Genomic DNA, 14,613 nt, shown 5'->3' on the forward strand with positions numbered 1-14,613 from the left:
AGAATCACTAAAATTGGAAAGGGAAGCAAAAAGTGTACTGTATATTAATGCCTTCCTATTGTATCTTCAGCTTCTGCTGAAATAAGTAATGATTCAATAGGAGAGAAAGGGAATCTTTCGAAATCCCCAAGAGATCTGAGGAACCAGGAAAAATGTGATTTCCAGGTGGAATGAATAGAAAATTGACTAAGGTCTAGAAGACCCATGAGGGTGGAGGGATAGAGCTGTGGGCCGGATGGTGGGGAGGGCCCGTGGTCCAGCCTCCTCCTCTATTACTCCCTCCTCCACCCTCAAGAGCCCTTTGTGACCAGACCACAGCTCTATGATGTAGGCCTAGGACATCAGTCCCCAAGTACACATCCTGTGCTCAGTTGCCTGAAGCCAGCAATGTGATTCAGATGATGGAGAATCCTCTCTTTTCTCTGAAAAGCACTTTTGATACTTGGCTGTACTCCAGTCGCACTTCCTGGGCGAGTGCCACCATCCTTGGCTTTCTGTGTGGACTGGGGCTCTATTTCCTGTTACTCTCCTACCTCCAGAATAATCTATCTTCACCACCTCCTAGGAAACATGGAAACATCACGAAGGTAAGGAACCCTTGGGCCAGACCCACAAGCACATGCTTCTCCCTTCTTTTCTGTTATTATTTCCACTTTTCTGAATCAACTTCAGAGACTCCTGAAATGGGAAAGAATAGGACATCTACTCCTAAGAATAGGACGTCATCCCTCTAAGGGCAAGCCAGCCTGGGCAGGGGATAGAGTGAACACTAGGATTTCTATCCAAAGATCTCAGACCAGTTGTCCAGGTGTGGCAGAGGGCTCCAGGGCAAGTCTCACACACAGTGACCGGAGGTCGAGGACTGGATACTGAGTTCAATCTCAGCCAGAGGACAGGCCCATGAGCAATGGATCACCAGCTGTGAACACGTGTCTCGGATGAGGGCTGATCTGCTGGCAGTGCTGAGGCCCTGCGAGCCTCAGAGCGGGCGTTGGAGTGGCCCTGGCCTCGGGAAGCAGAGACCCACCTGTTGGAGCTCAGATGAACCCGTAGTTCAGAGAATGTGTGTGTTTCTTGAGCAGAGGAACAGTGACAAAAGAAATCCAGGGTGAATCTCACATTGAAAATCCTTCTTTATGTTCTTCAGAGAAGGAAAACAGAAAATATTTTTATCCTCTTTAAAAATGAGTGAAAGGAAAGAAAAACCACAGAGCTCTGTTAGTTAAATGTAAAAAGTCATATTATGTATGGACACTGAGTGTCTGATGCTTGTCTAGAGAGGGGAGAGTGAGAACTGGGTCCCAGGTCCTCGTTTTTTCTGTCTCTCAGCATCAAACGGAGTGGAGGGGGAAACGCAAGGTTAAGATGAAAAACAGAGCTTTGAAAGGTAAGTTGTGCCATTCAGCCCTGTGTGCCCCGAGGGTTAGGCCCCATCTCTCCCAGCCCTGAGGGCCCACTCCACAGGCTCCGAGGAGGCCAGTGGCAGGGCCTGTGCCTCAAGAAACAGAACCCTCAGGGAGGTTCCTGGGAAGGAGAGCAGAACCCAGATACTTCCCAGATTCCATGCGCACAATGAAGCAGTAAGGGGCCCAGAAAAGGGTGTGGCCCAGCAGGGGTGTGTGGGCTACAGTGGACCAATAGCGCCTGGATTGGGAGGTGGGACCTCCACGTCCGACCGTGGACAAGTTGTTTAACTTTGCTCAGATTCCTCTGTGATGTGACCCCTGCCCATTGTCCCCCACAGGGAGGATGGGAGGGCAGCAAGGGGTAATGGATATGGAAGTACTTTGTAAATGATAAACCCTTTCATGAGCTTCGCCATCACTGTCAGGGATCATGTGGCCCTGGACGCTGGTGCTTGGGCTCCAATCTCCCAATGGTGTCCCCTTAAAGGGACACAGCACTCAGCCTCCTGTAAGACCCCCTAAGCCCTTGCCTTCACCACCATGACCCAGTCTGCTGTTTTCCAGTTTTCAGAGATTGCCTGGAAGAGCTGGAAGAAGTTCGGGCCCTGACTTCACTTCTACAAAGGTAAGGAATCTTCCCCTTCTCTCCTGGGTTCTTCTTCCACCCAAAGCCTATGGTGTGACACCTGGGCTGCAGGCAGCCTGGGGCTGAGCTGGGAGGGGGAGCGCTGAGGGTGGGGTATGGCCAAAGCCCTGGGGTGAGGGACAGCAGGAGCACTGTGAAGTCAGCATGGGGGCTGTGGAGGGCCGTGGGCCACAGGTGCCCACCCCTGCCTGGCCTGCCCAGCCCTCCTGGCCCTGGGGGCTCCTGGCTGCAGCTTGTGCCTCATGTCTCCTGAAGCCACCTGGGGAAGCTCCCTGACAAGGGCAGCTCTCATCAGCTCTCCTATCAAGACCCCTCTGGTGAGGTGTGCAGAGCAGCGTCTGCTGGAGCCCACCAGCCCTGCAGGGAACCTGCAGAAGAGGCTGTTCCTGCCACGTGCCCATCAGCTGCCCTGGCTCCTCTGACCCAGGGCTCTTTACCTGTGGCCTCCACCCTGTCAAAAGAACCTCAAGACCAATCCAACTTGAAGAGAATCACCCTTGGCACTGTTGCAAAGAGCTCACCTCCAGGTAACTCTTTTTTGGCATCTACCATCGCAGCCATCTTGAGTCTTGGCCTCGCATGCTATCCCATTTTGTTCCTGTCCTTCTGGTGGAAGACTACCAAGGCCTTGTTCTTCCCCACCTCATCACAGAGTGAGTCCCGGCAAGAACACCTGTCCCACCAGCCACCAGGGGCCCCGCTCCAGGAAGAGCCCACAGACAAGCAGGTAGAGACTGGTAGCCCCTCACTTGTCAACGCTGAAGTCCAGAAGCTGCTGGAGATTCTAATCACCAAGAAAGTAGAACTAAAGATTCATAAGGGGAAAGAAAAGGATGGGTCATTCTCGGAACAAATGAGCTCAGACTACCACCTGAACACTTTAGGGAATGTGTGGAAATCACTGGGTGCTGAGCAGGACAACACAACCCCTCAATCTTTCTGGAACAGGAAAGACAAAACAGAGCAGCTACCCGGTCCTCGGCAGCTCTTACACTCCGAGGTCTTGAGGGACCACTTGGAACTGACATACACCCAGCTCTACTGGGGTCACCCCTCTCTGCACAGCGAGTCCCTGGTGGCTACTAGGAGCTCTACTCAACAGCAGGCACCCTTTGTTTTATTCAGTGGCGTTTCTAATGGCTTTCCAGTTTCAATTCAACCTAGAATACCTTTAGGTCCTTCCCAGGCCGCAGTCTTGCCCTGCCCGGGGGTCCCACCCCAGCTTTTCACTCAAACCTTGCCTCCATGCCAGTCCCCACCTCTGGCTCAGATCCAGGCCCAGCCCTACCTCCCATCTTCTCTCCCATTCAGACCACCTTATTCTCCACCCCAGATGAGTACCTGTGGACTAGACTGTCCTACATTTCAGAACAAGACACCATATTTTATCCCAACTGAAACTCAATGTCTGAAATGCCCCTTGTTGCAGAAGCAACTGAAAAGTGAGAAGCCTTCATCCTCTGTGGTCAAAAGATCTCAGAAAGGCTTTAGCCAACTCAGTCTCAACCTTCCCCAAGAGAGGGGGCGCTCTCAGGCCCAAAGGTCAGTTTCTATTCATCATGAGGACTTAATTGGCCCTGATCTCCAGAAGCAACATCTTCAAAAGAGGCTCATCAAAGATCAAACCAAGAGGGGCCTGTGCCTCAGTATCCACCTGTCTCTGTCTCTGGAATTGAGTTCCTCTCAGTGCCAGTTTTTAAGGACTTATCAGGCACAGGGCAAGCAGGGACCCTGGCAGCCCTCTGCTTTTACAGGCAAAAGGAGACTGGACCCACAGAAGATAAGGTCCAGGCGCCCTAGGAGATCCCATAGGAAGGGTCAAATGCAATTTCAACCAGGGAAGGATTTCAGCAAGGGTCTAAGGCCATGTCTGAGGAGGATCTCAAAAGCTTCCTCCAGGGCCAGGCTCCCAGGGAAGTTTCTGCAAAGAAACTCTGAAAAGGAGTCAGAAAGATACCTGATGAGGCCCTTGATGAGTGACTCTGGAAACTGTTTACCCAGTAGCCCAGAGAAGAAACATCTAGAAAAAATCTTGAAAGCCCATTTGAGCACAAAGTCGACGCAGATTAATCAAGGTTTGATCCCTGTGATTGTGCGTCAATCCTGGCTTGCTGCCAACTGTGTTTTTTCTAAGCCCCACCCTCACGAGGAAATCAGAAATCTAGCACCCTTGAAGTCTTGGAAACCCTGTGTAAACTCCTCCCGTATGCTTTCCTTCCTCAGTCCAAGCATTCGGCAGATGCTGGAAGCACATATTATAAGGTGGCGGGTAAGGCACAGGTGGGGCCTACCCAAACAGGCCTTTGAGCCCATAAATCTCAAGCCATGTGGGGCTCAACCCTTGTCCTCTCCAAGGTCCACCTTTTCCCCCTCTGCCACCTGGCAATCTGGGGCACACTCAAAAGCCAACTTTGCTAGTAAGTTCTTGGGAAAACCTCAGCCCCATCAGGGAATGAAAGTGATAACAAAAGCAACAGTTCCCACCCTGGTGAGTCCCCTCCCTGTTCCCTCACCTGAGCATACAGAAATCCAGAGGGCCCTGGGAAAGACTTCACCTGGTGACAGGTATGGGCCCTCAGAGGCCCCTCTGACTGGACAGGAGGGCAGACTGCCTTATCAGATGCCCACAGTCAACCTCATGGGCAGAAGCTGGGAGAATGGGACTGTCTTGGGGTTTCCAGCCGCTAGGAAAACCCTGTCACTACCAACAAAGTCAGTTGCCCAACATCCAAAGGAGCCATGCCTTCAAACACAGGTGGCTCAAGGCCGTGCCACTGGTGAGCTCCTTCAAGACTCTCACACTGATGTGCTCCTTCCTGCAGACATCTTGGCTTCTCATAGGTCTCTTTCCAGTTCCCAGAGGGAACATGCTAGTGAGGACGCGCCAGCTTTCCAGATGGTGCCATATGACCTCAACGTGAGTGAACAGAGCAGCCAGGGGCAGCAGAAATTCAGAAAACCAAAACTTAAGGACTCATTTAAGAGCCAGAGTGAGATGTCTGTCCCAACTGAGGAGCGGAGGGACTTTAAGGGGCCCAACCTGGAAAGCTTTAAGAGGCTCCAACCTGGAAAGCATGAAGAAATGAGGAGCAGCCAGGGACAAGAGGAACCCAGGAAACCAAAAATTAGGGACCTGTGTAAGGGCCAGTTTGCCTCAGCTGATGAGGGGGTGGTCTGTGAGGGGCTCGAACTAGAAGAGGATGAAGAAATGAACAGCCAGAGCAAGATGTCTGCCCCAACTGAGGAGCGGAGGGACTTTGAGGGGCCCCAACCGAAAGAGCATGAAGAAATGAAGGGCCAGAGGGAGGTGCTCGCATCAGCTGAGGAGTGGAGGGGTTTCACGAAGTCCCAACCAGGACAGCATGAAGAAACAAGAAGCCAGAGCGAGACGCTTGCCCCAGCTGAGGAGTGCAGGAGCGTTAGGAGACTGCAACCAGGAGAACACGAAGAAACGAGAAGCAACCAGGGACAACAGGAACCCAGGAAAGCAAAGGTTAGGGACCCGTGTAAGGGCCAGTTTGCCTCAAATGATGATGGGGAGGTCTGTGAGAGGCTCAAACCAGAAGAGGATGAAGAAATGAACAGCCAGAGCAAGATGTTTGCCCCAACTGATGAGAGGGAGGACGATTGGAGGCCCAAACCGGGAGAGTATGAAGAAAGGTCTTCAGGACTAAAGGCTTCTCAAGCAAGTGGGATGAGCCACGCTTCTCAGGTCAGGGAAAGAGGAGAGTCCCTTGGGAGCAAACACCCCCAGCCCTCGCCAGAGAAGAGAGAGCTTTCACCAGAAAGCCAAAAATGGACAAGGCACTTTCTGCAGTATCTTAGCCACAATAAAAAAGGCAAAGGAACAGAAGAATCCCTTCAAAAAGGCAAGCCTGTATCAGCCACTGCTCACCACCAGGAACCAATCAAAGGCAAATCTGCTGTAGAGAGCAGGGCTATTGATCCTCGGGCGATTGGAGCAGCTGTTGGACAGGTCCTAGTAGACAAACTGGGGCTTCACCAAGGACTCTGTGCCTCAGAGTTAAATCAGCACCCAGAACAGCTCCAGGCCCCAGCAGAGGGGCATTCCCACTACCACAGGGTTCTCTCCTCTTCAGAACAGAGAAGAGTGTTGAAAGATACAGCCTACAGTCACCAAGCCACCCGCAAGGACCACAGCTACCTTAACAACAGCAGGCATACCAGAGGCAGGGGCGACAAGTTGGCCTTCCCACCCAGGGAACTGGAGTCCCCAGTCAGACCCTGCCAGCGTAGACCAAGGGTGGCAGGTGACTCAGGCCACCTGCGCCATCATCCAACATGTCCTCAAAAATGTGTTCCCTCTGGTCAACCAGAGTGTGCTTCTCATGCCTCTCCTGGTAGGAAAGCAGTGCAAGAAAAAGTGCAGTTCATGCAAAGAAAACCTGTTTCTTCTCATGTTAACACATTGTCTATGTGTTAATGGCTTCTTCCTACCACAATTTTTGTTTCCCAAAATAAATGTTTCTTCTCATGAGAGATGGTGGCCTCTGTCTGTGCCCTGCTGGGGGGAAGGAAGGGATCAGGGTCCACTCTTCCCAGGTGCCTGCTTTGGCTTCCAGATGGGATGGGGCCATGGAGGGAGGTTGATCCCAGCGTGGAATACCCATCCTCACCTCAATTCCCTCACTGCCTTTAAGTTTCCATAATAGCAGCATTACAGAAACAAGCAACAGCATTCAGGACGTGTCAAGGTGAACTAAACCTAAAGACCCCCCCCTTCTCAGGAACCGGCTCAGTCCTCTCCTGCTCTCTCTCTACCTTGAACTTGTGGGACTGTAGGGGAGGGGTCTGCAGAGGCTGAAATTCCCCTCAGGCTCCAGAAAGTGTCAGAGACAAGTTCACATGTCAGAATAAGGAGAGGAGTTTGGGGGCAGTGCTAGCCCAGAGTCCAGACGTGGCAGAAACCTTGCCCCCATGTCTTGGTGGGGATAGATGATGCCTGCCCTGGAAGCTCCTTCTCTCCCCGATGGAGCTGGGATTGAGGTGGGCCGGGAGCGTCACCCGTCCTCTGTCCTTCTCACACTCTGGAGCAGCGGTGAGGAGGAGGACCGCGCACTCCCAGGTCTGAGGGTGTGAGGTGACGAGCATGGAGGCCGCCGAGGGCCGTCCACCCCTGCCCCGGAGGAGAGGACAGCCCTACTCACAGTGCTCACCGCCCCCTGGGGAACGAGCAGGGGTGTGACTGTGTGTGCAGTCACCTCACTGTCTGTCATGTGCCCCTAGGGTGGGATGCAGGGGAAGGAGGCAAGTGGCAGAGGCGCCCATAAATGGAGCAGTGACCAAGGAGCTCCTGGCGTCCCACCACCGTGTGCAGGCCCAGAGAAAAGAAGTCAGGGGCCAGTGGCTTATGGTGGCCCCAGCCCAGACTCTCCCCCTACTCCAGCTCCCAGAGCCCAGACAGAGGGAAGGCCCCTGGAGCTCCTCCACAGAGGGCCAGGCTCCCAGAGGCCGTGGAGCCCCCAAGCAGGGAAGGTTCACTTCCCCACAATGTATTTAATCAACTTTCACAGGACTGGGAGCTCACGACAGACTCGCGGTCTGTGACCTTTACCTACACGTGTGGCCCAAGGAGGCCCCCAGGGGACAAGTGGGACTTAACAGGCTCAGGGACTGTGCTGGGGTCGTAGCAAGTCTCACCTGCTGTCAGCCTTGCTCACCCCAGAGCCTGGAGGGGGAAGAGGCCAGCAGACAGGATGTGTCACCCAGCGGGCGGGAAGTGACCTGCGGAGAACGAGGGTGCCGTCAGCTTTCCTCCCCGGCCCGTCCACACGGGAAACCAGGGAGACAGGAGCAATTCTACAGAGCAATCTGGGACTCTGTCACAGTCACTCCCGTGCTGCAGAGTCCTGCTCCAGGAGGGTCCCCTGATCCATGTGACAGCTTGAATGGCCCTGCCCTACGCCTGTCAGGACCCCAACATGCGGGACCAGGACCTGCTGAGGGGGAGCGGCCACAGGCCTGCTTGTGCTGTGGTTTCTCCCTGGAGCCAGGTCTCACCTCTGGGCCCCCTCCTCCGGGGCAGACACAGCACTGGGGGCACAGCCAGGGGCCCTGGGAGGGGCTGGGACCCAGAGCATAGAACAACTTCCAGAGCTCAGGAGAGGCTGGCACAGAGCGGGGCTCCTGAGCCTGACTGCTGCCGGGTCCTCTCAGGGGCACCAAGAGGTGAGTGCTGGGTTTGAGGGTGCTGGACGCCCAAGGCACCTGTCGGGAGAAGTGACACAGAGGGACACTGACAGAACAGCAAGAAACAAGAAGCTGCAAGTCCCTTTGCCCTTCTCCTTCTGTGAGGTGCAGAAAGGCCAGCAATGGAGGGCCCCCCACTAAGAGTCCCCACAGGGGGACCCACACTGATTCCACACGGGGACCCACACTCACCCCACATGGGGACCCACACTGATACCACACGGGGACCCACACTCACCCCACACGGGGACCCGCACTCACCCTACACGGGGACCCACACTCACCCTACACGGGGACCCACACTCACCCCACACGGGGACCCACACTCACCCCACACGGGGACCCACACTGATTCCACACGGGGACCCACACTGATTCCACATGGGGACCCACACTGATTCCACACGGGGACCCACACTGATTCCACATGGGGACCCACACTCACCCCACACGGGGACCCACACTCACCCCACACAGGGACCTCTCAGAGATAATACATAGACTTCACAGAGACCTCTCACAGGAGCCTTATACAGAGCCCTCGCTGAGAAGAGAAATCTCAAGGGACCTGCACACAGTTCCATGCAGTCCACACACAGGCGCCCAGCGCCCCAGCGAGACCACAGAGACCCTTCAAACAGCGGCCTGACACCCACTCAAATGAGCCTGAGCCACCAGCCGGCTCTGAGTGGATCCCAAGCCATGTAGCAAACTGAAGGTGCAGGAGGAGATCAGTACCAGTGCCCCCAGAGAAAATTCTTGTGTAGTTTTTAATTACTTCTGAAAAAGAAGAATTACAGATTCCCCATGAAAACCCGCAAAATCCTTTCCTTCACAGGTTTTAGTTAGCTTGAGCTCTGACTCACAGTTGAAAGAATGACAGACTTTGAAAAGAAGCAAAACTCTGCCAGCATCTAATGAGGGAAAAATCTTTGTCTAATTTTAAATATCGTTCAGTCAAATGGCATCAGGGGGTCACATGCTTTGTTTTGCTGGGGACAAGTTCCTGCACTCAAAGTGACTTCTCTCCTTTGGAAACATGATGTAGAGAGGCCTACAGCAAGTGGGATCCATGGTGAAATGAACCAGCAAAGAGGCATCTAACCCCTACTTCCTAGCTGTGCAAATGGCGTGGGATTTCGCACAGAATAGCTTGTGCCAGGTTTGTGAGGTTTGCTTTATTTTTCAATGAAGTGAGCCACCTTATCAGACACACGAAGCTTATTCACAAATGTGACAGATTTTTGGCAATATCTCTATTACATTATCTGGCATATTTGTACTTAACTGCCTAATAATAAATGATATTGTTTATTTTACTCCTTTTAAAATACAGTAGTACAGTCAAGATGGTTGTATGGTATGCATGTCTCTAGAACGTGAAAAAATCCTAATGTTCACCTGTGATAACTTAAACTTCTGAACCATTTAGAAGAATTCATATTTTATATAATTATAAGAAACGTGCATTTTCCAAGACTCAGGAAATTTATATTTTATTTATTTATTATAGGGCTACAAAAAGGATACATTGCTTAAAAGAATTTTGAAATCTTAGAAAATATGTCACTTAATTGGTGCTTGAAATATATATACCTCATATCGCTTGGGAATTGGCATTTTAACATCTGTTAAAGAAAGTATATCTTTAATCAGCATTTCTATTATAATAATAATAGAGGTCTCACTGTCTGCCTAATACTTTCCAAATTTTGCACTCAGGTGAGACTACATATTTCTCATTGGTCATAAATTCTGTTGCCCTTTACATGGTAAAAACTGGATAATGTACAGATGTCAAGTATTATGTCTGGTTAAGTCTCTCAGGTCACTCTGTGGGGTAACAGTGTCATGGTCCTTTCTCTCAAAAGAGAGGAGTGAGCTGATGTGAGGGCCCTGTGTATTTTCTTTAATTAAGAAAAACAAATATTCAGGCTGTAAAATATTTTACAAAATCATAGCTATTAATTTTTTGAAATGTGCTCCCTTTGTGACATTTTCTTATGTTACTGAATCACAGAACTTTGGAAAGTAGCCACAGATGTCCTCTAATAGCCAATCAATAGTATTTACTAACTAGACTAGCTCGTCGTTTTCCTATAGATACCCACAACTACAACATCTCACATTCATGAAAATGACACTCTCTTCTTGGAAGTTTAAGCCAATATTTCTAAACCATGTGTTTGAGATAAAACTAAATTCTAGTAAGAGGCATTAAAAAATAATGTAATTCCCAACAAAATATATGAGGATTTAGGAAATACTGGCATCTTTCATAGGAAAACACAGTTGCCTCATCTCATCCTGATAACAAGAAATTTGAGTGACACAGCTCTTTGGTCTAAGCATTTGTGTGTGTGTGTGTGCTTTAGCTGGTCCTCTGGATGGGATGCATTAACATTCTTTTTTTAAGATTTGTGGGCTAGAATATTTTTACATAAGTGATGCATAGGATATGCGGTTTATAAATTAGGCTCTATGGCCATTCTCATCCCTCATGGAATGGAACATGAGGGTAAACAGAACAACTGGCACAAACAGTTTCTGGAAAAACCATTACATTTCCTTGAACTTTCCCAGTAGAAGAAAAAAGGTGGGGACTTCAGGTAGGCAGTTGAGATACATTTGCCCCACAAATAAGTACATAAATTTTAGTCTATTAAAACTGGAAGGACTCCCCCAAAGCTAGCTGATGAAAGGATTTGCAAAGAGTAGATCAAGAAGGACAGGCAGGTCTAGGGTCTGCTGGCCACGGCCAGGATACCACCTAAAAGATTTGTCCATAATTGAAGGAGGAACTACAACTTGGCCAAAGTGATGGGTGCTGCTCCTTCCCTCTATTTACTCCTAGATGACCCTGCCTTTCACCACCCTACACCCTATAGCCCTCCTTCATTGTCTGTCTGGGGACTTACTGCGGACTTTAGATGAAGGAGATTAGGTGAGGAAGAAGAAGAGGAGAAGGAGGAGAGCAGGAGTGGGGAGGGAACAGGAGAAGGAGGATGATGAAGGAAAGTCATTACCAAAAAATGACTGTGGCCTCTTCTGTAGTCTGGTCACCTAATGAACAAATGGGGACCCTGAGACAGAGAGGGATTCCCCAAACCATACAGATATTCGCTTTCCACAACTGACGCAGACCAAATGCTTCCTCTGCTACGTCATATAACCTGTGTGAAAGAATCCTTTTCATAGATCATCCAGATGATAAACCTAGTGTAAATTATTTCCACCACCACGAGGTTATGGCACGTATTACTGTTTTAGCAAAAAAAAAAAAAAAAAAAAAAAAAAAAAAATTCATTTTGCCACTTAAAGTATTTAAGAGTATACTATCCTTCTTTGATAACAGTCTGTTATTTTTCATCATAACATGGCTTAAAAGGAAAAGAATAACAAGAGAAAGAAACTTCCAGGAAAAACAATGCAATGTAGTGTGATCCACATCCACTTCTCTGGATAGAACTCCATCATGAAAAACATTAACTCTCTGAATCTTGAATCCACCTGCAATTCAAGGTCATCCATGCAGATTTTGAGAGTTGAAGGCAAAAGTACACAAAATCCAGTTCCTGGAAATACCATCCCTGCTTTGCCCCCATGTCCCCACACACCCCCTCAGCTGAGCGGCATGGAGTTTCACTAAGAGACTTCTTGATGGGGAAGCCCGCCAGTCAGAGTGGACAAGACTGTATGCTAGGAGGCAGGAAGAAAATGTTAGAACTGCCATTTGCATTCCTCCTCATCTCATTCTTTTAAAATTCCTATATCTGTATAATCTTTGTCTTGCATATAAATTACGGAACCATAGAACATGCATTTAATTTGCAAATGCATAAATATACACACTGGATCTTCATGCTCAGAAAACTTTTTACTGAGTAGGAGAAGGATAGAAATGTTGGAGAACACTGACATGAACCAGATTCCTGGCCTTTTCTAAGGAATCAAACCAGAATCCAAAACAGCCATGGGCTCTGGTCTCTGTCAGGCAAAGCACATGTGTGTGGCCTGTCCAGGGAGAAGGAGAACCATGAATAAACTCTAGAATATCTGTTTCACCAAACTCTGAAACTCAGAGGGACCCCGTCAGCCCTGAGTTTCACCTTGTAGGCAGAGGGCAGATAACACAGGTAAGTGAACCATTCTCCCCCCACTTGCCTGCAAACACCATGCAGCTGTGGATTGGTAGGGACCCCAAGTCTGCAGTAAGAGCACAGATCCAGTTAGAATACAGTGCAGGAACTTCCGGACCTTCCAGCAGCATCAGAGCTGCAGGGGGAATGTGTGAGGGTGTAGAAGCAAGGGGGACCTCAGGCAGCATCTAGCAGAGATTGGTGAACAGCAGCACACACCATTCCCAGGAGAATGGCTTTTAGTTAAGAATGCAGTGGTTTGCATTTACATTAGATTGTTGAAAGCATCCTGTTGCTTTCGAGGCAAAATGCTGAAGGCAGTAGGTTTATTTACTAATTTAAAAAACAGGTTTTACAAATAGAAAATCCACTGGAAGGTGTTTTGGATCAGGTAAACAGTTCTGAAGAAAGAAAAGAAAAATGGACTCATTAAGTCAAATTTATGGATATAGTGACTTGACTAGTAAGCAGGAGAGTAAAAATATTAGACAAAATTAAACATCAGATCAATATACCTAGGGTGCACAACCACTGATCACACTCACAAGCTGGCATATTGAGAAAGGGTCTCAGCTATTAGTCCAAGCAACTGCTGTGATCCAGGGGTTTTAAGCTAAGATGAGGGGAGTTTAGTCAATAACGAAGTTTTAGTGAAAGCAGCATCTGTAGTTGTCAGCACTTGCCGTTGGAAGATAATGTGTGAACAGCAAGTTGAGAAAGAGAAGTATTTCAGTTTTGATGCCAAAACCAATCACTTGAACACATTACTAGATGTAGAAAATGGACTTAAGAGTCTATACTGGTCAATCCACTGCACACTGTCTACATTACCCAGTAATCTTCAGTAGTTGTCAATATTTCACACACTCTGATCTCTAACACAGCGGGAAGGTCAGATATACTTGTCAAGGTCAAGCTGAATGTCAGTGAAGGACTCAGTGAAAGTGTGAAAATCTTGCAACTTGCTCTCAGATAGATGACCATCAAATGAAACATTTCATGATATGATATATAATAAATGATATATAATATGACATGATTAATGTATCAATACACAAAGGAATGGTAAAAAATACTGATTGATATGATATGATATGACATATAATACAAAATATATGATATGATATGACATGATTGATTTATCAATACAAAAAGGAATGGTAAAAAAAAATACTATACATTACAAACTTGAAAAAAAGTGTTGCCTGATAATCTCTGGAGACATACTCTATTTTTAATTTCATCCCACATGGCTTCATGGGCTATCATGTCTACACTCTTTTTATTAGGGTAACATTTTTGCTTTTACTCAGTATATGGATAATTTAGCAGTGGTTAAATTCTTTTTTATTAAAACACTTTGTATTCAAATTATGAGCAGACTTTATATACAGTTTATTTGTGCGTGTGGATGTCTTCTTTGTTTTATGTCATCCCACTCTGATATCATTTCACCAGTTTCCTACTGAATAGAGTTGGGGAGGTGTACTGATAAGAGATTTAAATCCTAAGCAAAGGGAATCAACGTGCCCAGGCTGAGAAAGTATTTAAGGGAAGATGGATGAACTGAAATCTTACTGGTGGTTTTCACATTTATGAATTTTTACTATATCAAAATATAACAATTATAAAATATGGGAGTAGGGGAGCTAAGCAAATCTTAGAAAATAAATTCAAGCTACCAATGCACTTACTCTGTTAATCTGTTTGTCCTTCATACAAACAGATGTATGGGTTTGGCTAGAAGACCTGTACTTTTCCATTGATTTCTAAAATTCTAGAATGATGCCTTCCAATTGAAGCTAAATGCTTCCCCCATGCTTCATTTGTCTTGTGAGAGAAAAAAAAAAAAAGCAAAAACAACAACAGCCCTGATGATATCCAGAGGTAAGCCTGGACATAAATACCAAAAGGTATCACAGAATACCAATGCCAAGCAAGATTACTCTGAGATAATGATGAAGTGAGATAAAGTGAAGGCAATTCACAACTGTTTTCTAAGTACAGAAAAAGAAGTCACTGTGCCATCCCCCCAAAATACCAAACACTCCATTCTCTTGGTTAAAATGAGTGACATCTACTTTGTTTCCAGTAATGGCTTTATTTTGACTATAGTCTTCCCTCTTGTAGCTAAAATTTATTGAGATGAAATATAGAATTGCCTTGGCTTTCAGCATCCAATTTAAAGTGGCCCATCACTTTTAGACCCTCT

At 48.0% G+C, this 14,613-nt stretch overlaps 1 protein-coding gene across 1 annotated transcript; it reads left to right on the plus strand.

Annotated features, from left to right (window-relative positions):
- Nucleotides 1-401: 401 nt before the first annotated feature.
- LOC137771001 (spermatogenesis-associated protein 31E1-like) lies at nucleotides 402-6,496 on the plus strand. Its single transcript, XM_068554025.1, has 4 exons — nucleotides 402-587; nucleotides 1,330-1,387; nucleotides 1,971-2,031; nucleotides 2,308-6,496. Exons 1-4 carry the CDS (start codon nucleotides 402-404, stop codon nucleotides 6,494-6,496), a joined length of 4,494 nt encoding a protein of 1,497 aa, XP_068410126.1.
- The last annotated feature ends 8,117 nt before the right edge of the window (nucleotides 6,497-14,613 follow it).

This window comes from Eschrichtius robustus, chromosome 10 (assembly GCF_028021215.1).
Source record: "Eschrichtius robustus isolate mEscRob2 chromosome 10, mEscRob2.pri, whole genome shotgun sequence".
NCBI classification, from domain to species: domain Eukaryota; kingdom Metazoa; phylum Chordata; class Mammalia; order Artiodactyla; family Eschrichtiidae; genus Eschrichtius; species Eschrichtius robustus.

Bases quoted from the DNA above. Each gene is read 5' to 3' on its own strand.
- LOC137771001 (XM_068554025.1), top strand. From the start codon at position 402: ATGGAGAATCCTCTCTTTTCTCTGAAAAGCACTTTTGATACTTGGCTG. The intron at 588-1,329 runs GTAAGGAACCCT...TCTGTCTCTCAG, and splicing joins AACATGGAAACATCACGAAG to CATCAAACGGAGTGGAGGGG. The intron at 2,032-2,307 runs GTAAGGAATCTT...TGTCTCCTGAAG, and splicing joins CTGACTTCACTTCTACAAAG to CCACCTGGGGAAGCTCCCTG.